The 27,088-nt window shown below is 44.1% G+C and overlaps 1 protein-coding gene across 1 annotated transcript in view; it reads right to left on the bottom strand.

Annotated features, from left to right (window-relative positions):
• The window catches only part of LOC311228459 (uncharacterized protein), a gene marked incomplete at its 5' end in the record, with an annotated part of 53,593 nt that overhangs the window by 18,780 nt on the left and 7,725 nt on the right, over window positions 1-27,088 (bottom strand). The window contains 2 exons of the mRNA XM_084314366.1: window positions 10,992-11,135; window positions 23,059-23,159. Coding sequence (XP_084170492.1) covers window positions 10,992-11,135; window positions 23,059-23,159 — 245 coding nt within the window. The remainder of the gene's footprint in view (window positions 1-10,991; window positions 11,136-23,058; window positions 23,160-27,088) is intronic.

The following is a 27,088-nucleotide window of genomic DNA, read 5'->3' as shown; positions in this document are numbered from 1 at the left end:
CGCTGCTATCGTGAAGGAGACATTTTCACCCTTTATGGTCTTCCGGTCTCTTCTAATGGTACGGATTGTCATTGTTTCTTCGGTACCCCGCAGACCCAGCTGGGCTGCGGCGGAAGCGAGGAGGAGAGTCTTTTCTGACCCATCATCTAGGACGGCGTAAGTGTCCATGACCTTGTCCTCGTAGCTTAGGAGCACTCGGACCACCTTCAAGAGCACTCGGGAGCTCCCGCTCTTCGCAGGGTCTATATACATGACATTCACTCTCGAGCTGCTTTGGGGTACGGGTCTCCTCTTGTTGCTGTCGTGCAGGACCTCCAAGTGGGCGCCGTCGCACTTGCTGCATCTTTTCTTTAGGCGGCACTCAGCTGCCATATGGCTGCGCGCGCAGCGGAAGCAGCGGCGGTTGGCTTTGATCCACTGACTCATCTCGTCAGCGGTCAGCTTCTTGAAGGTGTCACATTGAGACAGCCAATGTTCATTTTCACAGTACTGGCATGCAATCTTCCACTTTCCCTTCATGTGGGGGGTGCTGTGGTTCTTGTGCTGCGGCACTGACTCGGCCTGGTGCATAACTGTTACTGACCGGCGGTCATCATTGAACCTCCGCGGTCCATCTCTAGGGCTAGAGCCACTCCACACGAATGTGTCCAGTCGTAGACTGCTAACTTCCCTTGCGAGGAAAGCAGCCAGGTGTAGGAGGGATGGTTCTGGGCCGTTGGGGTCACGGTGGTCTTTCTGCCGCCGAAAACGCTCTTGGCGGGCTGGAGGGAGCTTCTCCAGTATCCGCTCCACGTTAGAATTTGCATACAGTTCATATCTCCCCTTCTCCTTTTGGGACCCCAGCATCCCCACGAGGGATTGTACCTTGATAGAGAGGTCATCCAGTGCTCTATTGTCTTTGGCTGGGGGGAGGCGGTCTCTGGTCCGCCTCGCTGGGGGATGACACTGACGGAGGTGATCGGGCGCTGACAGGGCTTGGTGGAGACCTGTTCTCCTGGCGCGCTCCGAGGTCTATCTCTTGAGCGCGGTACTCTTCTCTTGGTTGCGCGCCGAGGGCTGTCTCGGGTACGCGCTCTTGGGTTGGTTGTGCGCCGGGGTCTATCCCTGGAGCGCTTTTTTTATCCTGGGGCGCTCCGGGGTCTATCCCGGTGACGCTGTCTGGAGGTATAGTCACGTCATGTCCCGCTTGGTCCCCCCCATGAGCTAAGTCAGTTTCGTTTGAACCCACTGGGGTCTCTACTGGCAGGGCCGCCAAGTCGATAGGAGTGGGCATGCTTAAACTATCCGTTTTATCCGTATTTAACGTCTGTTTAGATAAGCTAGGGGGTAAAACGAAAGCGAAGTCCTCCAGATATGGAGGTGGCTGACGTTTGCGCTGCGGGCGTTCTAGCTTGGGGGAGCCGTTTGGAGAGTGTCCACCGCTGGCCATGTCAATATTAATATTATATTAAATATTACTGATACCCTCCGGCTCGAAGGACCAATTGTAACTGAGGGGTTACAAAACCTTGACTGTATTAAAGATTGTGATAGATTAAACCACTGCTAGGTATGTACTTTAATTACTGGCCAGACAGTACATCGAATATAGATGGTGAACACTCATAATAACACGGCATTGACAAATAAATAGTATTTGAGGGTATTTTATTATTATGCAACATTAGGTTACAGAATGAGAATTAGGGTCGCGCTTGTATGGCGAAGAATATGCATAAAGTCAGTCAGTAGCATGAGTCACTGGGAATAACAGGATTCCTACGATGGGTACTAGGTTGACGCCACCTGACGTATAATAGCAATTATAGAAGGCAATGCTGGTACCGCCTGGAGACACTGGGTTCCTCTCAGAGTTGTAAGGTCTAGAGCAGGGGTCAGCAACCTTTTTGACATGGAGTGCCTGTTTGAAATATAGTTGTAACTAGTGTGCCTCAACAATATTCCATGCATCGTAATTTTTTTTTCTCATAATCAGGTCTTTTTAATGATAATTTTTACATTATTACATCATTATTGTTATTGTTATTATTAACAATATTATTATGATGGTTGTATCAACCCTAAATCTGAGTTGGGGGGGGGGGGGGGAATGCAATGCAGACAAACAGCTGCATACAGTGCGACCATTTCACTCACATTTGCCCATTCATTTTTGGACACATCACACACCATCGGTGTGTGTACTGTACATGTGCTGTCATAGCTCCACCTACAGGCCTAATGGAGAACACCAGGAGAACACCAGGATGTGAATGGAGGGTGAATGTGAGGTATATCGTGTAAATAAGTTTTGATTGATCGCAAGACTACACTGTAAAAAAAAAAATATTAGTTACCAGAACTTAAAAATATTGAGTTCAGTTACTGTGCATTAAGGTTTTCAGTTTTCAATCCATAATAAGTTAACAGAAAAATAAGTACACAACCACATTATTTCAACCTAATAAAACTATGTTTATTGTCATTGTTTTAAGAACACAAGTTGACTTGGTAATACTCACATTTTGAGTAAAAAAATGGCTTTTAACATGTGCAATGTTCAATGAAATAGAAAAATAAATAATACAATTTGTTGATTAATCCTACTGGTCACAATGGTGACCGTAATAATGTTTTTGTTATAAGGCTCTGCAAATGTTACTGAATGATGTAGCAATGTATTTCCAGCTAAATTGAAATAATAAACAAATAAAGGGTCTCAATTAAATATGTGGAAGTAAAAAGAACCTGTGGGAGGATTTCAACAAGATAAATGCGACAACAGTGCAAAATAGTTCACTATAATATTAATTTTAAATAATATTTTTTATTTTTTTTTATTTTTTTTTAGTGCTGCCCCCTGTGCCTATGCAAATGCCCCTGCGTGCCTATGCAGGCACGCGTGCCTAGGGTTGCCTACCCCTGGTCTAGAGGATAGAGGAATGTTCGGATACTCAGTCTGATTCAATGAAGAATAAAGGGACTCCACGTACAGAAGCCAGTCCTTGTAAATCCAACGATCAGCAGCAAAAGCAATAACTGTAATCCAATGCTCGATAGCAAACGATGATAGCTAGCCAGCCTCTGTCCATGAGGCCAGCCCGAGTGTAATCCTCACGAGGTTAAATCCCAACCGATAGTGGAAATCAACGAGGCTCTTCTCCGGGTAACACGTTCCAAATCAATATAATCCAACCAGTAATGGTTCTGCAATCGCCGCCGCTGGTTCTCCTGTGCACATGTCCAACGGTTCTCCGACTAGGCCTCCTCGGGTACTGGCAACGTATTTAGGCCACGCACCCTGGCTAAGGTTCACTAGCTAACACGAACGAACCGTTAGGTAATGCTACACACGAACGAACTGTGGTTGCACGATATACAATAATGAACGACTATTTACTTCACATTAAACTAGGTCGAACTTGACGTTACTGCATTAAACTCTGACACTTTACTATTCTATTCGCACGTGTTCTCAACGCACGGTTGCTCACTTCACTACCCGCTGACTCGGGATGAACTTGATGAACGAAGTGCTGCTGTGCGCACCTGCGCCGTATATATACTTAAGTGATTATCTAGTCCCAAACCTCAGTTCTTGTCTGGAATCAATACACTGTCTCCGGGCATGTTACGACATGCCTGAGCTTGTCTTTGAACCTGACATTGGGGGCTTGCGGGCTGGCGCCTAGGGCGCTATCCAATAAGGAGAGCGAATATTCCTATGGTTCGAACGCCGGTTTAAAGGGATATACCGTGTATATATAAATAATATACAATGTATATAAAACAATAAATGTAGATTCTCAGCTTTAATCTGGCCCTTCACAACAGTGATGCTCCGGGCGGATTGTTTTTCGCCAACGACGGCAGCAGGCGGGTGAGTCGGTCCACCATTACGTAGCTGACCTACACATATTCCAAATAATTACTGGACATGGTTCTTTTTAGTCTTGCTTTTTTTTTAACCTTTTTTGACGCTGGAATTCTAATTTGAAAATCAAACTAATCTACAATTCTGCAACGAATATCGAATATGATTTTTTGTTAAAGTGATATAATATAAAAACACAGCAATAATGTGATGTTGAGACGAAAAAATTATATTGCAATATCAGGACAGAGGTGCTGGGACACAGAGACTGTTCTGATCGGTGGGTATGGTAGAGAAAAAAGTCCTAGCTGCTGCTACTGAACCACAGTGTCTAGCGACAACACCTAGCTGCTGCTACTGAACCACAGTGTCTAGCGACAACACCTAGCTGCTGCTACTGAACCACAGTGTCTGGAGACAACACCTAGCTGCTGCTACTGAACCACAGTGTCTGGAGACAATACCTAGCTGCTGCTACTGAACCAGTGTCTGGAGACAACACCTAGCTGCTGCTACTGAACCACAGTGTCTGGAGACAACACCTAGCTGCTGCTACTGAACCACAGACAACACCTAGCTGCTGCTACTGAACCACAGACAACACCTAGCTGCTGCTACTGAACCACAGACAACACCTAGCTGCTGCTACTGAACCACAGTGTCTAGCGACAACACCTAGCTGCTGCTAATGAACCACAGACAACACCTAGCTGCTGCTACTGAACCACAGTGTCTGGAGACTAGGGCTGCAACGATTAGTCGACATAATCGACGACGTTGATTATAAAAAATCGTCGACGAGAAATTGTTGCGTCGATTAGTCATAAAAAAAATAATTTTTTTTTTATTTATTTTTTTTGCACTACCTATCTTTGTGAGAGTGGCTTCTCAGGGTTCCAGACAACATCATAACATGATGATCCCATAGCAAATTTTGGACATTGAAAACATTGTTCCCCTGCAGGAGATGATGATCAGACTAGACACACAATACATTACACACGCACTCCTCTCACTCACACACAGCGATCAGAGTAAGACACACACATACACACTCCTCTCACTCACACACAGCGATTTGTCGTTGTTTACATTGGTTTTCGATTAGTCGACTAATCGAAAAAATAATCGCCAGATTAGTCGACTACCAAATTAGTCATTAGTTGCAGCCCTACTGGAGACAACACCTAGCTGCTGCTACTGAACCACAGACAACACCTAGCTGCTGCTACTGAACCACATTGTCTAGAGACAACACCTAGCTATTGCTACTGAACCACAGTGTCTAGAGACAACACCTAGCTGCTGCTACTGAACCACAGTGTCTAGAGACAACACCTAGCTGCTGCTACTGAACCACAGTGTCTGTAGACAACACACCTAGCTGCTGCTACTGAACCACAGTGTCTAGAGACAACACCTAGCTGCTGCTACTGAACCACAGTGCCTGGAGACAACACCTAGCTGCTGCTACTGAACCACAGTGTCTGTAGAGACAACACACCTAGCTGCTGCTACTGAACCACAGTGTCTAAAGACAACACACCTAGCTGCTGCTACTGAACCACAGTGTCTGGAGACAACACACCTAGCTGCTGCTACTGAACCACAGGCAACACCTAGCTGCTGCTACTGAACCACAGTGTCTAGAGACAACACACCTAGCTGCTGCTGCTGAACCACAGTGTCTGGAGACAACACCTAGCTGCTGCTACTGAACCACAGTGTCTGGAGACAACACCTAGCTGCTGCTACTGAACCACAGTGTATAGAGACAACACCTAGCTGCTGCTACTGAACCACAGTGTCTAGAGACAACACCTAGCTGCTGCTACTGAACCACAGTGTCTGGAGACAACACACCTAGCTGCTGCTACTGAACCACAGTGTCTAGAGACAACACCTAGCTGCTGCTACTGAACCACAGCCAACACCTAGCTGCTGCTGCTGAACCACAGTGTCTGGAGACAACATACCTAGCTGCTGCTACTGAACCACAGTGTCTGGAGACAACACCTAGCTGCTGCTACTGAACCACAGACAACACCTAGCTGCTGCTACTGAACCACAGAAAACACCTAGCTGCTGCTGCTACTGAACCACAGAAAACACCTAGCTGCTGCTGCTACTGAACCACAACCAACACCTAGCTGCTGCTACTGAACCACAGACAACAACTAGCTGCTGCTACTGAACCACAGACAACACCTAGCTGCGGCTACTGAACCACATTGTCTAGAGACAACACCTAGCTGCTGCTACTGAACCACAGTGTCTAGAGACAACACCTAGCTGCTGCTACTGAACCACAGTGTCTGGAGACAACACCTAGCTGCTGCTACTGAACCACAGTGTCAGGAGACAACACACCTAGCTGCTGCTGCTGAACCAGTGTCTGGAGACAACACCTAGCTGCTGCTACTGAACCACAGACAACACCTAGCTGCTGCTACTGAACCACAGAAAACACCTAGCTGCTGCTGATACTGAACCACAGAAAACACCTAGCTGCTGCTGCTACTGAACCACAACCAACACCTAGCTGCTGCTACTGAACCACAGACAACAACTAGCTGCTGCTACTGAACCACAGACAACACCTAGCTGCTGCTACTGAACCACAGACAACAACTAGCTGCTGCTACTGAACCACAGACAACACCTAGCTGCTGCTGCTACTGAACCACAGACAACACCTAGCTGCTGCTGCTACTGAACCACAGTGTCTAGAGACAACACCTAGCTGCTGCTACTGAACCACAGACAACACCTAGCTGCTGCTACTGAACCACAGTGTCTGGAGACAACACCTAGCTGCTGCTACTGAACCACAGTGTCTGGAGACAACACCTAGCTGCTGCTACTGAACCACAGTGCCTGGAGACAACACCTAGCTGCTGCTACTGAACCACAGTGTCTAGAGACAACACACCTAGCTGCTGCTACTGAACCACAGTGTCTGGAGACAACACCTAGCTGCTGCTACTGAACCACAGTGTCTAGAGACAACACACCTAGCTGCTGCTACTGAACCACAGGCAACACCTAGCTGCTGCTACTGAACCACAGTGTCTAGAGACAACACACCTAGCTGCTGCTGCTGAACCACAGTGTCTGGAGACAACACCTAGCTGCTGCTACTGAACCACAGTGTATAGAGACAACACCTAGCTGCTGCTACTGAACCACAGTGTCTGGAGACAACACACCTAGCTGCTGCTACTGAACCACAGTGTCTAGAGACAACACCTAGCTGCTGCTACTGAACCACAGCCAACACCTAGCTGCTGCTGCTGAACCACAGTGTCTGGAGACAACACACCTAGCTGCTGCTGCTGAACCACAGTGTCTGGAGACAACACCTAGCTGCTGCTACTGAACCACAGACAACACCTAGCTGCTGCTACTGAACCACAGAAAACACCTAGCTGCTGCTGCTACTGAACCACAGAAAACACCTAGCTGCTGCTACTGAACCACAGACAACAACTAGCTGCTGCTACTGAACCACAGACAACACCTAGCTGCGGCTACTGAACCACATTGTCTAGAGACAACACCTAGCTGCTGCTACTGAACCACAGTGTCTAGAGACAACACCTAGCTGCTGCTACTGAACCACAGTGTCTGGAGACAACACCTAGCTGCTGCTACTGAACCACAGTGTCAGGAGACAACACACCTAGCTGCTGCTGCTGAACCAGTGTCTGGAGACAACACCTAGCTGCTGCTACTGAACCACAGACAACACCTAGCTGCTGCTACTGAACCACAGAAAACACCTAGCTGCTGCTGATACTGAACCACAGAAAACACCTAGCTGCTGCTGCTACTGAACCACAACCAACACCTAGCTGCTGCTACTGAACCACAGACAACAACTAGCTGCTGCTACTGAACCACAGACAACACCTAGCTGCTGCTACTGAACCACAGACAACAACTAGCTGCTGCTACTGAACCACAGACAACACCTAGCTGCTGCTGCTACTGAACCACAGACAACACCTAGCTGCTGCTGCTACTGAACCACAGTGTCTAGAGACAACACCTAGCTGCTGCTACTGAACCACAGACAACACCTAGCTGCTGCTACTGAACCACAGTGTCTGGAGACAACACCTAGCTGCTGCTACTGAACCACAGTGTCTGGAGACAACACCTAGCTGCTGCTACTGAACCACAGTGCCTGGAGACAACACCTAGCTGCTGCTACTGAACCACAGACAACAACTAGCTGCTGCTACTGAACCACAGACAACACCTAGCTGCTGCTGCTACTGAACCACAGTGTCTAGAGACAACACCTAGCTGCTGCTACTGAACCACAGACAACACCTAGCTGCTGCTACTGAACCACAGACGACACCTAGCTGCTGCTACTGAACCACAGACAACAACTAGCTGCTGCTACTGAACCACAGACAACACCTAGCTGCTGCTACTGAACCACAGTGTCTGGAGACAACACCTAGCTGCTGCTACTGAACCACAGTGTCTGGAGACAACACCTAGCTGCTGCTACTGAACCACAGTGCCTGGAGACAACACCTAGCTGCTGCTACTGAACCACAGTGTCTGTAGAGACAACACACCTAGCTGCTGCTACTGAACCACAGTGTCTAGAGACAACACACCTAGCTGCTGCTACTGAACCACAGTGTCTGGAGACAACACCTAGCTGCTGCTACTGAACCACAGTGTCTGGAGACAACACCTAGCTGCTGCTACTGAACCACAGTGTCTGGAGACAACACCTAGCTGCTGCTACTGAACCACAGTGTCTAGAGACAACACACCTAGCTGCTGCTACTGAACCACAGGCAACACCTAGCTGCTGCTACTGAACCACAGTGTCTAGAGACAACACACCTAGTTGCTGCTGCTGAACCACAGTGTCTGGAGACAACACCTAGCTGCTGCTACTGAACCACAGTGTATAGAGACAACACCTAGCTGCTGCTACTGAACCACAGTGTCTGGAGACAACACACCTAGCTGCTGCTACTGAACCACAGTGTCTAGAGACAACACCTAGCTGCTGCTACTGAACCACAGCCAACACCTAGCTGCTGCTGCTGAACCACAGTGTCTGGAGACAACACACCTAGCTGCTGCTGCTGAACCACAGTGTCTGGAGACAACACCTAGCTGCTGCTACTGAACCACAGACAACACCTAGCTGCTGCTACTGAACCACAGAAAACACCTAGCTGCTGCTGCTACTGAACCACAGAAAACACCTAGCTGCTGCTGCTACTGAACCACAACCAACACCTAGCTGCTGCTACTGAACCACAGACAACAACTAGCTGCTGCTACTGAACCACAGACAACACCTAGCTGCTGCTACTGAACCACAGAAAACACCTAGCTGCTGCTGCTACTGAACCACAGAAAACACCTAGCTGCTGCTGCTACTGAACCACAACCAACACCTAGCTGCTGCTACTGAACCACAGACAACAACTAGCTGCTGCTACTGAACCACAGACAACACCTAGCTGCTGCTGCTACTGAACCACAGACAACACCTAGATGCTGCTGCTACTGAACCACAGACAACACCTAGCTGCTGCTGCTACTGAACCACAGTGTCTAGAGACAACACCTAGCTGCTGCTACTGAACCACAGACAACACCTAGCTGCTGCTACTGAACCAGTGTCTAGAGACAACACCTAGCTGCTGCTACTGAACCACAGACAACACCTAGCTGCTGCTACTGAACCACAGATGACACCTAGCTGCTGCTGCTACTGAACCACAGACGACACCTAGCTGCTGCTACTGAACCACAGACAACACCTAGCTGCTGCTACTGAACCACAGACAACACCTAGCTGCTGCTACTGAACCACAGATGACACCTAGCTGCTGCTGCTACTGAACCACAGACGACACCTAGCTGCTGCTGCTATTGAACCACAGACGACACCTAGCTGCTGCTGCTATTGAACCACAGTGCCTGGAGACAACACCTAGCTGCTGCTACTGAACCACAGTGCCTGGAGACAACACCTAGCTGCTGCTACTGAACCACAGTGCCTGGAGACAACACCTACATGTTCTTCTAAACATTGAAACCCCGGCCATGCCCATATAGAAAATGTCCACTTTTGAATGTATTGAATGAATGTTTGTGAAACAAGCTGTAAAATACATTCTAGTATAGAATGTATCTAGATCTAGTAGATTCCTGTAAATTGATCAATTTGTAAAATTCTCCAAAATCCTATGACACATTTAACAATTTGGTGTTGTATTACTGGATCCCATAAACAAGTGGCAGTGGAACAGGAATACCATGCTTTTCCAAGATATTAACCACCTACCACAGCACGGAAATCAGACATTTTCTTTCAAAGATAGTTGCAATAGTTACAGGCAGCCATGTTGGAAGAAAGATAACACACACTGTTCTCCATTTGGAGAACAGAACATTTTAACGATGATGTCATAATGGCTACTGGGCTGGCCATTATAGACCACTGCACTTCCGCGTTACATTGAGCTCATGGGAGAGAGAGAGCGGGGGGAGAAAATGAATGAATGTGGATGAGAGCCTTGACATTAAGTGGTTGTAGCTACGGCTGTGGGGGTGCTGGAGACATGATCCAATAGACTTTTATACGCCCGAGTCTCCTGAACACGGAGAGACCAATCCCAAGTCGTTCGGCACTTTCTCTGCGAGCTATAGTCAGTTTTTCACACCTACTACCCAAACTCTGTATGCGCAGATTGATAAACCTAGATCTCTGGACAATCCAGAGACACTAGATGGGCAATCTTTTGCGCATGGAGAGTAGGTGCTGAAAAAGTGACTATAGCTCGGCAGAGAAAGTGCCGAACGACTTGGGATTGGTCTCTCCGTGTTCAGGAGACTCAGGCGTATATTAAACTCTATTGGATCATGTCTCCAGCACCCCCACAGCCGTAGCTACAACCACTTAAAGTCGAGGCTCTCATCCACATTTATTCATTCATTCCTCCCCCCTCTCTCCCATGATTTCAGAATACCGGAAGTGTTGCGGTGGTCTATATTATTCTCCCCAAGTTCCAGATCCCAAGTTAGAATTGGGAGAGAACATTCCAAAAGATTTCCACCAGAAAGCGTTGGGAGGATGAACATACTGTACCTGCCAGGAGTGTGACCCTGCGGCACTGTCAGCTCCTCAGAGAGACGATGTTTCTCCCATTGTAGCGGATCCCACTCCAGCAGAAAATCACAAGTGTCGCCCATCACCACCATCATAGTCTCCCTCTCCTCCTTCTCTTGAAGGCTACAAGAGACACACACACACGATTTATCTCCACCATCATCGCGTCTCTCTCCAGCTTCTGAAGGCTACAAGAGAGACACACATGATTTATCTCCACCATCGTGTCTCTCTCCACCTTCTCTTGAGAGCTACAAGAGACCGATTCATCTCCACCTAAATTACAAAAAAGGCAGAGGGCATTTACACGACAATGAGGATATCCAGCTGAAGGTGTTGCAGCCCGTCTCAGAAAGGCCTCGGCAATGAGGCGCCTCCCTGTGGCGGTGGAGAGAATGCACAGTCGCGGCAGGCGAGGACCGGGGCTGCTGAAAGCCGAGCTCAGCTCCGTGTATGAGAAGGTCGTTATACTACGGAAAAAGCAGCAACTACGGGAGCATCAAGAATATGGCAAAGTGTATATATATACGGTCGGCAAAGTCTCATACCAATAGATTGATTGAAACCAACTCTCATTATACACATGATCTATTCTTAACACTAGGCTTATGGCCTATCTAGAAGAAAACAACTGTTTAGTGGAGGAGCAGAATGGATTTAGAAAGGCTAGAGCCTGCGTTGATCATATCTATTCGATCACAACAGTTGTTAGAAACAGAATAATGCAAAACAAGTCATCATTTGCCTGTTCTAAGCTTTTGATTTTGTCAAGAGATTTATTAGCCCATCGTCTTCTTGAAGAAGGGATAGAAGGGAAATTCTACTGGGCCATACAATCATTGTATAAAGATCCTCAGGCTTGTGTTAAGGTTAATGCATATGGTTCAGGGTGGTTCCACCACGCCACCTGGGGGTCAAACAGGGGGATTGTATTTATCAACACTTTAGCTAAAAGAAATAAAACATCTAGGACTGGGTCTAAATTACGATGGTAGTAATAAATTGGACATATTACTTTATGCAGATGACATTATTCTGGTAGCTGAAAATGAAAACGATCTTCGGAAAATGTTAATATGTACGGAGAGCTGGGCCCCGTTCCCCGTACCTGGATAACTGAGTTAGCCGGATAACTTTCGGTTAAGTCTGACTTAAGCCGGACTTTCCGGCTCCCCGTACCTGGATTGTCCAAATCACCATGACAACAGATCCAAAAGTTTGAGCCTGGTCGAAAGCAGGGTTTAAGTTCAAGTTAGCCGGATGAAGCACAGCCACGCCCCGCAAAGAAGGTGACAGCGCGTTTCCTGAAATTATTCCCACAGTCTAGGATCTGCTTTATACCATTCTGAATTACGTTTTTGTGCTCCATAAAATAGACCCAAAATGCTGATACTAAATTCACTTTGTCCTAAATAATGCACGTTATATATACCGTGGCGCTCGCTCGGTGCGATGTACACATTATGTGGTTATTTTAATTGTAACTGGGATTAAGATGTCTGATGAGATGCGCTGTTTGACGGATTTGAGAAATTGAATGAGCCGTTGACGTCACATTAATGAATGAGGATAAAGAGAGAAAACTTCATTCAAAATAAAGAATATTCTAAACACGGGTCTCTCGTTCATTAATGTATAAACAATGAATTTATCCCATCTGGCACAGTGGCGCAGCGGTAGTGCTCAAGCCGCGCGGGACCCTGGAGTAGTTGGCCTTAACGACCATCCACTCGTCTCTTAACATCGATCCGTTCCCTTAACCTCCATCCACTCCCTGTTTACAAAACCATGTATTATTTTGGCCATATGTGGCGCTGTTGCGAGTTTGTGGATGCTGCGCCGCTGTATCCACATTAAGAGAAGAAGAAGTACAGAAGAAGAGCTGGAGAAAGTCGCGTTGGTGAGTTTTATGAGTGGTATTTTTTGTAAATTATGTGAATATGTACTGTTGGACTGTGGTGATTCCATGTACGGATAAATAAAATGATGATGATGATGATGAAATAAGATCCGATTCCTAAACACTGTCACAACAGCAGTCATATATGTATATTTTCAACAATACGTTTGTTTACCAATAGGTTATTGGGTTTGTGTTGCCGCTGTTTAAAGAGACTCCAATTGAATTGATTTACCGAGTGACTAAGTTCGTTTTTTTTTTCAAATGTAAACTAGTCTACAGTATAAGATCCCAACAATGTCACAACAGCAGTCATACTGTATATTTTCAACAATACGTTTGTTTACCAATAGGTTTTTGGGTTTGTGTTGCCAGTTTCAACAGTTGGATGTACTCCGTGAAGCTGACTGAGTCGTGTTTTGTTTCTGCACAGCAGATCTAATAACGATAATACATTGTGTCCTATCTATCTATCTCACTATCTATCTGCAATGCTTTTATTTTTTACTCCGTTTATTTGATCAGGGACAGTGCATATCAATCAACAGTTATACATTTATAAATGAATACAAATTAAAAACTGTAAATATGCCAACATTAGCAGGGTTGCTAGTTTTCAGTTGTAGTCCCTGGGCTAGATGTTTAAAGCCCAACCTCCAGGTTAAACCCTACTGATCAATTATGGGTAGTTTACATCATTGGTATATAATTATATATATATCTGTACATATCTCTTACTACTCTTACTAGTTACACTGCTGGCCAGTATGACTTACTACCATAGTGTCTTTATACCTGTATCACTGTACATATTAATACTATATCTAAATCTGTACATATCTCTTACCTACTCTTACTAGTTACACTGCTGGCCAGTATGACTTACTACCATAGTGTCTTTATACCTGTATCACTGTACATATTAATACTATATCTAAATCTGTACATATCTCTTACCTACTCTTACTAGTTACACTGCTGGCCAGTATGACTTACTACCATAGTGTCTTTATACCTGTATCACTGTACATATTAATACTATATATATATCTGTACATATCTCTTACCTACTCTTACTAGTTACACTGCTGGCCAGTATGACTTACTACCATAGTGTCTTTATACCTGTATCACTGTACATATGAATACTATATCTAAATCTGTACATATCTCTTACCTACTCTTACTAGTTACACTGCTGGCCAGTATGACTTATACCATAGTGTCTTTATACCTGTATCACTGTACATATTAATACTACAACTCTGTACATACATGTAGTACTCATAGTACTAATTTATATATGTTATACCCAGTTTAACCACCTGTACAGTGTATATTACTATTTCACGTTACTGCTACATAGTCACTCTGGTTGGATGCCAAACCTCTTTTAGTTGTACTGTACTTGTGCTGCATGATGACAATACATTACAATCTGCACTGAATTAGTCACAGAATATTTTGGGACTAGAAGGTTTACAGGGTTAACCGGCTGTTGTGTGGCAGTGAAAGGGTTAACCTTCTGTGTATTGTTGAAGGTTTAGTCCACATTGTTTATTGAACAAAAATACAATATGAAGGTTGGCCTTTAAGCCAGAAACAATAGTACTGTTACATTTGTGACATACGATATGCAAATATACAGTAAGGAACCTGACGCAAACTTTGCCATCACAACCATTGAACTATTATAATAGTTAGGATCTATGGGTAACAGTACTGTATATTTGCATATCGTATATGTCACAAATGTAACAGTACTATATACCTGTATGTCATGTATGTCCCTATGTCATAAATGTCATGATGTCATGTATGTTGTGTGTGTCATAAATGTCACTATGAATTGAAAATAGGGGACCCTGATGTAAACAAGACAAACGTCTTTCTCTGGTCTGCATCCCCTTAACAATTGTGTGTATTGAGCCGTACTGTATTGTACCCATTCTGCAATCTGTTAAATAAAGTTTTCATTCATTCATTCAGTGAGATGCTGGAGAAGCAGCAGAAACAACAACAGCGGCTCCCCAAGAGGACACACAACTGGTCAGCCAAAGTCCCGGTTCCTCAGAGATGGCTCCACCATCCACTTTTTTTTTTATCAGACTGGAGCGGTGAGATACTGTACTTCTACTGCTCCACTAAGGTCTTTCAGACCTATGCAGCAGAAGGACTCACCAATCCCAGGATGCCATTCCAGGACTTTGTTGAGACAGAGTTTTTTCAGAGGGAGTTGGAGGCCTGGAGGGATGTCTTTATTCTCCTTTATTTTATATATCAGAGGATTTTATAGTATGTCTGCACTTTATGTGCTCATTTCATAATTCATGTATTTTACATTCTACTAAAACTGAATCAAACCATAAACAAGGTGGCCCTAAAGGATGTTAGATCCTAATGTGAAAAACTGTGATTTTATATGTCTGCTCATTTGACTTATTTCTACTTTTATCTTTACGCCCCACTATCTGCTGGGTGCATACTATAACCTTATCATGTTTTGTAACAGATTACAGAAGCATATTGGAACGAGAGGTTATGATATGAATTGATTAATATATCTGCATTATTTTATCCCACTTTATGCTTTGCTCTTGCGGCTTGTTTTACACTGATTTTATGTTTTATTTCTTACTGATGTAAAGCACTTTGAACTGCAATCCCCTGTATGAAAGGTGCTATACAAATAAAGTTATTATTATTATTATTACTGAGACACAGTTCTTTCAGATAGATAGTTTTTAAACCAGCTCAAAGCCGTTTTTCCAAGACCTATATGCAGCCAAGCCTCTGCAGTAATGCGTGATCCACAGAGTCAAACGCTTTAGACAGATCAACAAACAATGCTGCACAGTGTTTTTTCTTGTCTAGTGCTTCAATTATGTCATTTGAGACTAGCATAGTCGCTGAAGTACTATGGATCTGAAGCCTGACTGAGACTTGTTAAGAATATTATGGTCAGCTAGAAACTCTTTGTTTACAAGAGATTCAAAGACTTTGGCCATTACAGACAATCTGGAAATAGGGCGATAATTATTTAGGTCAGAGGGGTCTCCGCCCTTTAACAAGGGGAGAACCATGGCCGACTTCCATGAGCTAGGTAATTCACCAGATATGATATGAACATTTCCTGATGACGCTGCCATTTTAGCTCTAATTAAGAATGACAGTGACCTAGCTGACTATTATTTGGAAATCCAGTGGTTTGTAAACTGGTGCGACAATAACTGTCTGGTTTTAAATGTTAAGAAGACTGAGGAGATGGTGTTTGACCCCAGAGGTGTTGGGGACCACAGGCCTGTGGTCATCCACACACAGTCCTGTGCATAAATTAAGAAACATGATTTAAGTTGACAAAAACCTCTGCCGCTACAATCTAATGATAATCTAAATATGTGCAACAAGGAGAGACGGGGACAGAATTAATGAATGAAAACTTTATTTAACAGATTGCAGAATGGGTACAATACAGTACGGCTCAATACACAAAATGTTTAAGGGGATGCAGAGCAGAGAAAGACATTCGTCTTGTTTACATCAGGGTCTGCCATTTTCAATTCATAGTGACATTTATGACATACATGACATTTATGACAGGGACATACATGACATACAGGTATATAGTACTGTTACATTTGTGACATACGATATGCAAATATACAGTAAGGAACCTGACGCAAACTTTGCCATCACAACCATTGAACTATTATAATAGCTTTACTATTATAATCTAGATCTGTGCAATATTCATGTTTATTTAGTGATATTCATGTTTATTGATTCAACATAGCTGTTTATCTTTGATAATGTATGACAGGCTTTTGCCCCGACCGGGATTCGAACACGGCTGCACGAGAGCAGTTCAGCTCCTTGGACAGCGTGACAAATGCACCCATTTCATTGGCTGTCAGTCTGTTACACCTATACACGGCTGGCCTCTGCGGCCAACCCAGCGACCGGTGTTCGAATCCCCGTGTTTCCAATATAATTTTTTGGAATATAATATTAATGATTATACGCCAAAGTAGCCTAGTTGTAAGTTAAAATATTATAAATCTACATGCATTAAGGATGTCATTCTTTATATAGCTCTCAACGTGCACCAAATTGAATTATTCCTACATCGCAAAAAGAAGGAAAAGACCGGGTTTCGAACCCCGGTCGTCTGCGTGAAAGTCAAAAGAAGAACCCGTTAGACCACAGTGAAGATAAGTAAAAGATCGACCATACATCAATCAATGGGAAGAGAGCCGTATCGTTATTCTGTATAACAGTTCAACTAATTATTTTCGCTAGCAAGATCTCATTTGATTATTCAATCCAGCAGGCAAGTTTAAAGAAATATAATCTGATTGATTGAGGTAATGAGGGACTTAAAATTAGCCTATAGATAACGCATTTAACTTGTCGGCGAGGCGATTGAGCCGTACTGCAATATGTTACTAAAGTTTTAAATCAATTAATCAATCAATGCCGCTAGAGAATCAGGATCTCTGCTCTCGACACTTTCTGCCTTCTCGGCTGAGGCGGGCACGCGCACTTATCCTGGGTCTCAAGTCTGGCTTGAGTTAACGAGACTGAATCCACCTTCGAGGAACAGGAAAATCCCGGCTTCAAACATCGGGTTAACTGAATCTGGATAATGACATCTTGATCGACTTAGTTGAACCAGGTACGGGGAACGGGGCCCTTGTGTAGAAAGTGGAGACTTAAGAGTTAATTACAGTAAAACTCAAACCACGCATTTCAGACCGACTAAGTTTAAAAGGAGTAATTTTCTGTTTTACTTTGGGGAACAGAAATTTGAATATGCAGAAAAATATTAATATTTAGGCTTCATTTTGGAGGAGCATCTGAACTTCGAACATGCTACAGCTGCATTGGCTGAATCTGCTAGTAGGGCACTGGGTGGTATAATAGCAACAACTAAACAGCTGGGTGATTTGGGATATGCTACCTACTCCAAATAATTTCATTTGTGCGTTTGCCCTGTTATGGACTATATGGCAGGGTTATGGGTTTCAAAAGTAAATATAAAAAGGAGAAAAGGTACAGAATAGGGCAATACGGTACTTTCTAGGAGTCCATAAATTCACCCCTGTATTGGCAATAATGGGAGATATGAGATGGGAACTGTGTGGAATAAGATGGAAAGGCAGCATGTTAGCTTTATGGAACAGATTTATAAAAATGCCAGAGAGTCGAGTTGCTAGGAACATTTCCAACTGGGATGTAACTGTAAAAGGTGCACGATGGGCAAGTGAGATAGAAGAAACCCTCAGCGAAATTGGAGCATCCGACCTTTTCCAGAATGTAAATACTGTTAACATCTCCTTGGTTAAGGAAGCCTCGTCTAATATACATCAGATTAAATGGTCACAGGAAATACTACATAAAAAAAAGTTGTTATAGAAATGAAAAATATGTGTGTGCTCCATTATCAAAAAGACAAAGGTCATTATGTGCCCAGCTCCTCTCTGGGATTTTGCCCCTGCACCTCCATGTCTATACTGAACACTGACCTTTTTTTTTTTTTTTTTTTTTTTTACTTCTAATTTACATGCTATACTATGTTATTTTATTTCATACTTATCTTGTCTTGCACAGTCTCTGGAGCGTAACAGTAAGAAGCATTTTGTATAAAAGTATTCTGTACTTCTGTATGACAACTATTAAAGAAACTTGAAACTTGAACTCGAGACCGGACGTTACCGGGGGGTCACAGAAGAGGAGCGGATCTGTATTTACGGTGGTATCCATATTGAGAATGAGTTTCATTTGATGTTTTATTGTCCCACTATACTATGAGTTGCGTAAAAAGTTATTTGACAGGTGTAAAAACCTTGAGTTAATGTGGTTTAGTGATGCAGATAAGATTCGAATGGATTTTTGATCACAGGGCAATTTGCACTTGCTGAATATTTAGAGAAAGCTTGGGATAAACCCACGAAAATAACACATATGTGATGTATTTTTGGCCTCCGATGATGTGCATGGTGTAGCTTAGAAACCATGGGAAGTGATTGTTATGTTCAATTGTTGTTTTTGGTGTCTTTGTTATGTTCAATTGTTGTTTTTGGTGTCTTTATAATCCTGTGGGTCGTCGGACACGGAAATAAAATTATTAATTCATTCATTCATACATACACTGCACATGCAGTAAGACATGCAGGGACCTTTCCGTTGACGCTGCATAATTGCGTACAGTTGGTCAGCAGAGTCTACTGTAATGGAGTCTTCATCACTGATGCAGAACAATACCCTCCTCCCAGTAATGCACACACTTGATTCAAGAGCCAGATAGTTCAGATCAAAATGTTACGCATACATTGTCACATGACACAATCCCCGCTTGATATCGCACTTTGTTGAATTTAAAAAAAAAAATTGGTCCGATTGGAGTCGATTGGGGGGGAAAAGGGGAGGGGTTGCTGCTATGGTCACTATTGCTGGGCACAACTCGGGATCTACCGAGAGAGAGGTCTGCAGACAGACATGTACAGTAGAATCATTTTCCTAAACTCCAACCCACACATCAGACCAAAACAACAAAACACTAGAAGGGATCACTGCCTACTGCCTAGTGCCTACACCCACGCAAGCGGGCAAAGACCTACCAATCTGGTTACTGTCGGACAGCTGGTAAAGCCTTACTCATCTGGTTACTGCTGTCTGGTAAAGCCTTACTCATCTGGTTACTGCTGTCTGACAGCTGGTAAAGCCTTACTCATCTGGTTACTGCTGTCTGACATCTGGTAAAGCCTTACTCATCTGGTTACTGCTGTCTGACAGCTGGTAAAGCCTTACTCATCTGGTTACTGCTGTCTGACAGCTGGTAAAGCCTTACTCATCTGGTTACTGCTGTCTGACAGCTGGTAAAGCCTTACTCATCTGTAAAGCCTTACTCATCTGGTTACTGTCGGACAGCTGGTAAAGCCTTACTCATCTGGTTACTGTCGGACAGCTGGTAAAGCCTTACTCATCTGGTTACTGCTGTCTGACAGCTGGTAAAGCCTTACTCATCTGGTTACTGCTGTCCGACAGCTGGTAAAGCCTTACTCATCTGGTTACTGCTGTCTGACAGCTGGTAAAGCCTTACTCATCTGGTTACTGCTGTCCGACAGCTGGTAAAGCCTTACTCATCTGGTTACTGCTGTCTGGTAAAGCCTTACTCATCTGGTTACTGCTGTCTGACAGCTGGTAAAGCCTTACTCATCTGGTTTAGTCATTTAGCTGACGCTTTTATCCAAGTCATCAGGAAGGGCACAAATCTATCAGCTGAGTAACAATCTTCATCAAAGTGTTGAGTGCTACAGTGTAGGTTAGTATACACTGTATATATTTTTTCAGATAATGGTTGAAGTAGTGCGTCTTTAGTCGACGGCGAAAGATTGGACGAGTTTCAGCTGTCCTAACTATGGTGGGCCAGTTCGTTCCACCATTGTGGGGCAAGGACTGAGAATAGGCGGCTTCTCCTTGATGACCCTCCCGGAGCTCGGATAGGAGTGGGTCTGAGACGGCCAGAAGATGCAGACTAGAGCGTAGGGGTCTTGAGGGTGTGTAGTTAGAGACCAGACCATTGACCGGAGGTAGGCGGGAGCGGTTCCCTTTGCCGCACGGTATGCCAGGTTGAGGGCCTTGAAGCGGATTCGTGGTGGTTACTGTCTGACAGCTGGTAAAGACCTACTCATCATCAGCTCACATCACTAACTCACTACTGGAATATATTTATGGACCACAATGGTGCACTTGATAACGCACAACATCCATCCAATTCTACTTTTTACAAGTATTTATTTGTATAGGCTAATTAAAAGGAACACGCCAATGTTTTGCTCATTTGCTCATTTGCCATCTAACCTGGAGTTAGACAAGCAGATACATACCATTTTCTTCTCTGTGCATGCATTAGGCTCAGGGAACAGCCGCACCGTTAGCCTAGCTTAGAGTCACTGGAAGTAGGTGTGCCAGTGTAGCCTAGTTCCCAACAGGCGTGATTTTTTTCCGTAGCCTATGTGTGCGAAGACACTCTCTGGTTGGCTAGCCACGTACAGCGAAGACCCTCTCTGATTGGTTTAGCGCAGAAGGGTCTCTTCTCTTCCGCCTAACCCTAAGCATAACCCACTTCGAAAGAGGGCCAAAGCATAACCACTTTGAAGCAGAGAATATATATGTACAAGGCGGAAGAGACCCTTCGGCGCTAAAGCAATCAGAGAGGGTCTTCGCTGTACGCGGCTAGCCAATCAGAGAGCGTCTTCGCACACATAGGCTACAGAAAGAAATCACGCTCCCAACAGTCATGAAATACACTCCAAATACAGCCCCAAAACGTTCCTCTAAACAAGTTGTGACCCGTGTATTTACCACATCGTTTTTTTTTTTTAAATAATAATAATAAGTAAACATTTGTTTTCTAAGCAGATATAAACTCTGAAAAATGTTTTGCCGAACCACTGCTGCCTGGGCACAGTGATTTCATCACCTCAAAAGCCCTGTCTTTTTTTTTTTTTTACAACTGGTCTTTTGATGTTATGAAATCACTGCGGCCAGGCAGCAGTGGTTCGGCAAAAAATAGTTCCGAGTATATATCTGCTTAGAATACAAAAACGTCAAATTTTTTTCTCTCCATGTGGTAAATACACAGGTCACAATGCACACACTCATGCACAAAGAAGAAAAGGGTATGTCCGCTTGTCTAACTCCAGGATAGATGGCAAATAAGCTAATTTCCTTTAACAACTACGAATAATAGACTGTGCTGACAGCCTTTCACACAGGGGCTGTTTGGTCCGGACTTTCGGACCAGAATTCGATAGTCCGGTTTTTCGGGTCTGTGTGAATGCGCGTCGAACTCGGTCCGCGGACCAAACAGGCGAACTCTAGTCCGCCTGAAAACGTAGGTCTCGGTTCGGCTTCAGCGGACCAAACGCGAACCAAATATAGGAAGTGATTATTATTACCACTGCTCGCAGCACTCACTGCAAAACAAGCACACTGCATCTAATCTCTCTATCTATCTATATATCTAACTGTGCATCTTGGGAAGAAGGAAGAAACACGCAGCTTATTATTATTACCGAGGCGCACGGCATTAATAATGGATCAATGCCACGTCAATACTATTATTATTATTATATTATTGGTCTACAAGTTGTTTAGCGAGAGGATGGTGGTAATGTGCTTCAATAGAACAATGGATCAATGCCATGTCAAAACTCGCTCCGCTGATCTGGAGGACTCGCAGACAGCACACACAGACACACACACGCGCGCGCGCACACACACACAGGCTTGCAGCCACACACACACATTTCCACTGTCCAATAGACAAGCGCCCTTTTCGACCGCGTGACATTGTTCAGAAGGTCTCGGTCCGCTGACAGATTTCTCTATGTGAACGCAGACGAACCAAATGAAGAATGCAACAATGTTGCAACTTCACCCCCAGAACCGCACAGAGTCCTCCAAAACGATATGTGAAAGCGACCATATAATGTTTCTAATGCATATAGGGAGCTCACCTACAATAAGAGGTTGACTTGGGCATGTGGTAATGGTGTTGCTGATCTTATTCCAGGAGTCTGGGTGAGGCTCAGGCTGTGTCTCGTAGCACCCTTTTGCATTTATGTGTACCATCATTATTGAGGGCAATTATGGACATTAATGTAAATAAAATACTTGTTGACCAATTTGAAAGATATTCAGCTCCCTTGCCTGTGTGAGATGTTTCATCCATATCAGATGTATAGAAGTTATGGCTGCAGACAGAGAGAAGGACAGAACCACAGGAGTGATTGTGTAATTATTAAACAAATGCAATACCAAGTAGGGCTCTTTTGCCTAGAGGTCGCTGTTTGACATTAGATTTCATTTAACTTTTAATACTCTTAACACCCACTTACGCACTTACTAGTACTACACTTACTGGTCCCTCATAGTCTTGACATTCCTTCACAACAGCGTGTGTGAGTCTATAATTATTGAGCATTATTATTATAATTGTGACTTTAGCAGAAACCCATTCTACACTATTTGGGAAGACATGGCATTTCAGACTTCACCATTGTGCATATCGTGTTAATGTTGCGTTGCAATTAATATAATTCATGCAATTGAAAGTACAAGTGAAACCGGTAACGTTACCATTTCTCCAGGTATTTCTCGGCACGGGACCTTTCCTGCACGACAACGTTCAGTTTGTCGGTGGTTTCCTGGATGGAGAGTTTCAGCTGCGCAATCAGCTCCTGTGGGAGGATTCAGTTACACTTTGTTTTTTCGTTTTTGTTTGTGTTTTCAGTGGCTATAGGGAGGTGTAGTGGTTGCGTAATTTTCATTTTTTCCTGTACCACCCTCTGTTCCACTTAATGTATTTCCCCATTGACCATTTCTAAATCGGCTCGTTTTAGATAAATAAAGCATTAACACTTTGGTTGCCACTTGTTAACATGGTAAAACGTGGTTGGATGCCAGCACCCACTTCAATGATAGCGTTGTGAACGCATAATCTCCGTCTTAAATTATGGCTATGTGTCTAATCTGCCCGTCGTTTATCAATGACTTGTTTGCAGTCAACATTGTCGAAACGGATTTTTTTCTCTTTTTTTTTTAATCGGTTCATTTCAGTTTTATAACATTTTGAAAAGCCCTCGTTTTTCAGGAAAATATATAGATTCCGTGATAAACGCCCTTTACTGGAATATTCTGGCATACACAAAAAACATTGTCGTTTCCCGGCCTATTTATGAATAGTTTTCAAATAAACGCTAGATTATCGATAGTATATGTGTACTTATGCACGCTATATAAGCGATCTGAAAAATATATTCTCTCATTTCCTGATCAGCGCGCACACACACACACACACACACACGTCAAAACAGATCCGATAGGGGCGGTCAGGTGGTGTAGCGGAGATTGCGCTCGTCACCAACGCAGGAGATGCTGGGTTCGAGCCCAGCTCTCGGCGTTGCTACCAGCTTGGCTGGTCGTTCATACTAATACAATTGGCAGTATTAGGGGGTGGGAAGCTGGTGGGAGCATCGGAAGAAGCGTGCGGTCGGCTTCGGGACGCCCTTGTACCGACTCAAGTCAAGTCAAGAGATTTATTTGTCACGGCATACAAGTATACAATGAAATGCGGGTGGAAATCAGACTCGTAGGAGAACATGCATACAGCAGCCAGGTAGGGGAGGGGGGGGATTGGCACAGCGACTAAATTGGACGGGGAGAAAAACAGAAAAATTGGAGAAAGAGAAATAATAATAAAATAAAAAACAGACCCGATTACCCCAAGACTGGTAAAATAAATTGCTTACCTCATTCCAAATATCGATCACGTTTATTGATTCAGCGTTGGGTACTGTAAATATGTATTCCACGTTGTTTTGCGGCTCGGCGATCACTTGGATCCTTCAGTTGGCTTGACGGAAAAGTAAAATGAGGAAACTGGCCCCCCCCCCTTCATCAGTCTAATCTAATGGGGTGCAGTTACACAGGGAGAGACGATAGGGGGCGGTATTTTCCCAATGGAGCTCAGAGAGAGTCTGCAACACTAGCGTGAGGCTCGATTGATGAAATATGAATTAAAATCACTAATAAAAAATAAATACAACAAACAAACGCTATATAGCATTGCTGGCATTCAACTGGCGACATGAACCAACGACAAAACGCGTCCGTGGCACTCAAAGTGTTAACGTTGGCATGGTGTACCTTTCTGTGCGTATTTATCCACAATCTATAGCTCAACATGAAAATATTCGCAATTAATCGTAAAGGTAGCAAAATAACAACGTTTATGTTTTCATTCGCTGGGAAACTACACTGCTATTTGGCGCTGCTGACTGACGTCACCACAGCGTAGCCTCCTCACAGGCTAGTCACAGACCTAGGATCAGATTTCCCTTACATCCGATAAGCTTAACAATTCGTACAATGGGAAAATAACTGACCCTGAATCTGTGGCTAGTATCTCTCTGGTGATCATATACATTTTTCAGATGAAGCCAAACACCATTTCTAAAAGCAACAACCACGTTATCATTATTTGTATTCAGTGCATATTAAATCACTGTAAATTTACTAATGTAAATCATTGTTTCGTTGTACATTGTGTATAGTTTATAACGTTATTGTTTTTACGGCGGGCTCTACATGCCCCGATTTAAAATGGTTATCTCCTCTTTGTATACTTTTTAGAGAATATGCTATACAGCGTTATATATCGTTCTTATTTACTTTTGTCCTCACAGACAAAGTATTCTGCCAGGGAACTTATGGACACGACAGTAGTAGTTATACGTTTTTTGAGCTTGTAACGTTAGTTAGCTATCGTGGCATCAGCCGGCCGTGACGTGTAGCTAGCTAGCTAGCTAGCTTGCTAGCCGGCATGATGCATGCAGTGCACAGGTCTGAGAAGAGGACCTGTACATTTTACTCGGTCTCGAAACGCCTCTACATGCCCCGATTTAAAATGGTTAACGACAGTAGACATTGCTAACGTCTAGTACGTTTAGCGAGGTAACGTTAACTTTAGCTAGCTAGCTAGCTGGCCGTGACGTGGATCAGGCAACCGCACTGAACAGGCTGCCTACTGGTTAATTGTAGGGGTGGGAATCACCAGTCTCATCATGATACGATACGATATCGATTCTTTGGACAACGATACGATATTTGCCGATATCACAAAGTCTCTCACGATACAATACGATTAGATTAGATTCAGGTGCCTGCAATCGATATGAGATGATATCATATGCCCATTTAACACAATCAGTAACATTTAGATCAACTAAAAAAAGGTAACGAAAATATCATTTGACATTTGTATTTTTGAGCTCTTCCAGACATTTAAAGGAAAATCAATCTATTGTTTTTAATACAAATAGACCTCCTGTTGTGCCACGTTTTGATATATTGAGCTTTAAACTTTAAGCTCCATTTTTTGGAACTCAAAACTCAACCTAAAACCCCTCCCTACCTCCCTCTCCCAAACCGTTCCTACAACAATTTGTTGATGTTGCATGATCATGTATAGGCCTACATTTATTATGTATTATATTGTTTATGTTTAAATAACATTTAAACATCAAACTCCTCTGACCTCATCTGGTCTTTCCAAAGACGCGCGCACACACACACACAGAAAGGGAGAATGCTATGCTGTAACGTCTACACACACGGAGCTACTGCTGTTGTTCTTGGGCGGATATGAGACTCGCCACAGGATTTTCAAAATAAGAGTATCGATATGAATCGATCTTATTACATTGCATCGATCCGATTCGATTGTTGATAATTACATCGATGTATCGATCTGGATCGATGTATCGTCCCACCCCTAGTTAATTGTAGTAATTTTTTTACGACAAATTAAAAACCTTATAACTACCTTTATTTCAACCAAAAATGCTTAAACAATAATGTTAGTGGTAGAAGGGAACTCATTTTGTGCAAAAATGGAAAGCTTGCCAATGTTCATGCGGCAGAATTGTTACAATAACCCAGGGGTTCCCAAAGTGGGGGTCGCGAGCCGCCGCTGTGGGGGGTCGCCAGATGATTTTTTATTATTTTTTTTTTTTAATGCAGTCAGGCCACTGAACTTAGAAGCAGGCCAGGCCGCGTGTAGTCTTTTACCAACAAACTTGCAGTTCCGCGTTCGGGTTCTGCGATCTGATTGGCCACTGACGTACACTCTCTCTACGCCCAAACAGCGCATTACGCTAGTTCTGCCTCTAACCTCTAACAGCCTGCAGCCTGCCGAAATAACGTATTGTTTTCATCCCTCTATATTAACGTGATTCATCAACACAACATAAATGTTCAAAACACGACAAGACAGTTCATCACTTCCCACGGTTCTCGGCACTTATTCTACCGGTAGTGCGGTAGTTGTTGCCAGGGTATTGGGTCTTTGGGTGAATACTTCATTGGTGGGGAAGAAGAACACTGATAGCGGTGTGTGGACCGTCCTGCGAGCCCCAGACCAGTCCTGCGAGCCCCAGACCACCGCCCCGTGAGCCCCAGACCACCGCCCTGTGAGCCCCAGACCACCGTCCCGCGAGCCCCACGGGACGAGACCAGGTAGAATTTTAGGCGCACAGGAAACAAGTCTCGCGGGGCGGTGGCCTGGGGCTCGCGGGGCGGTCCACACACCGCTTTCAGTGTTCTTCTT

This window comes from Notolepis coatsorum, assembly GCF_963971535.1.
Source record: "Notolepis coatsorum genome assembly, chromosome: 5".
Taxonomy (NCBI): domain Eukaryota; kingdom Metazoa; phylum Chordata; class Actinopteri; order Aulopiformes; family Paralepididae; genus Notolepis; species Notolepis coatsorum.
The sequence above is the reverse complement of the archived record's forward strand: the minus strand, read 5'-3'. Positions and strand labels throughout refer to the sequence as shown.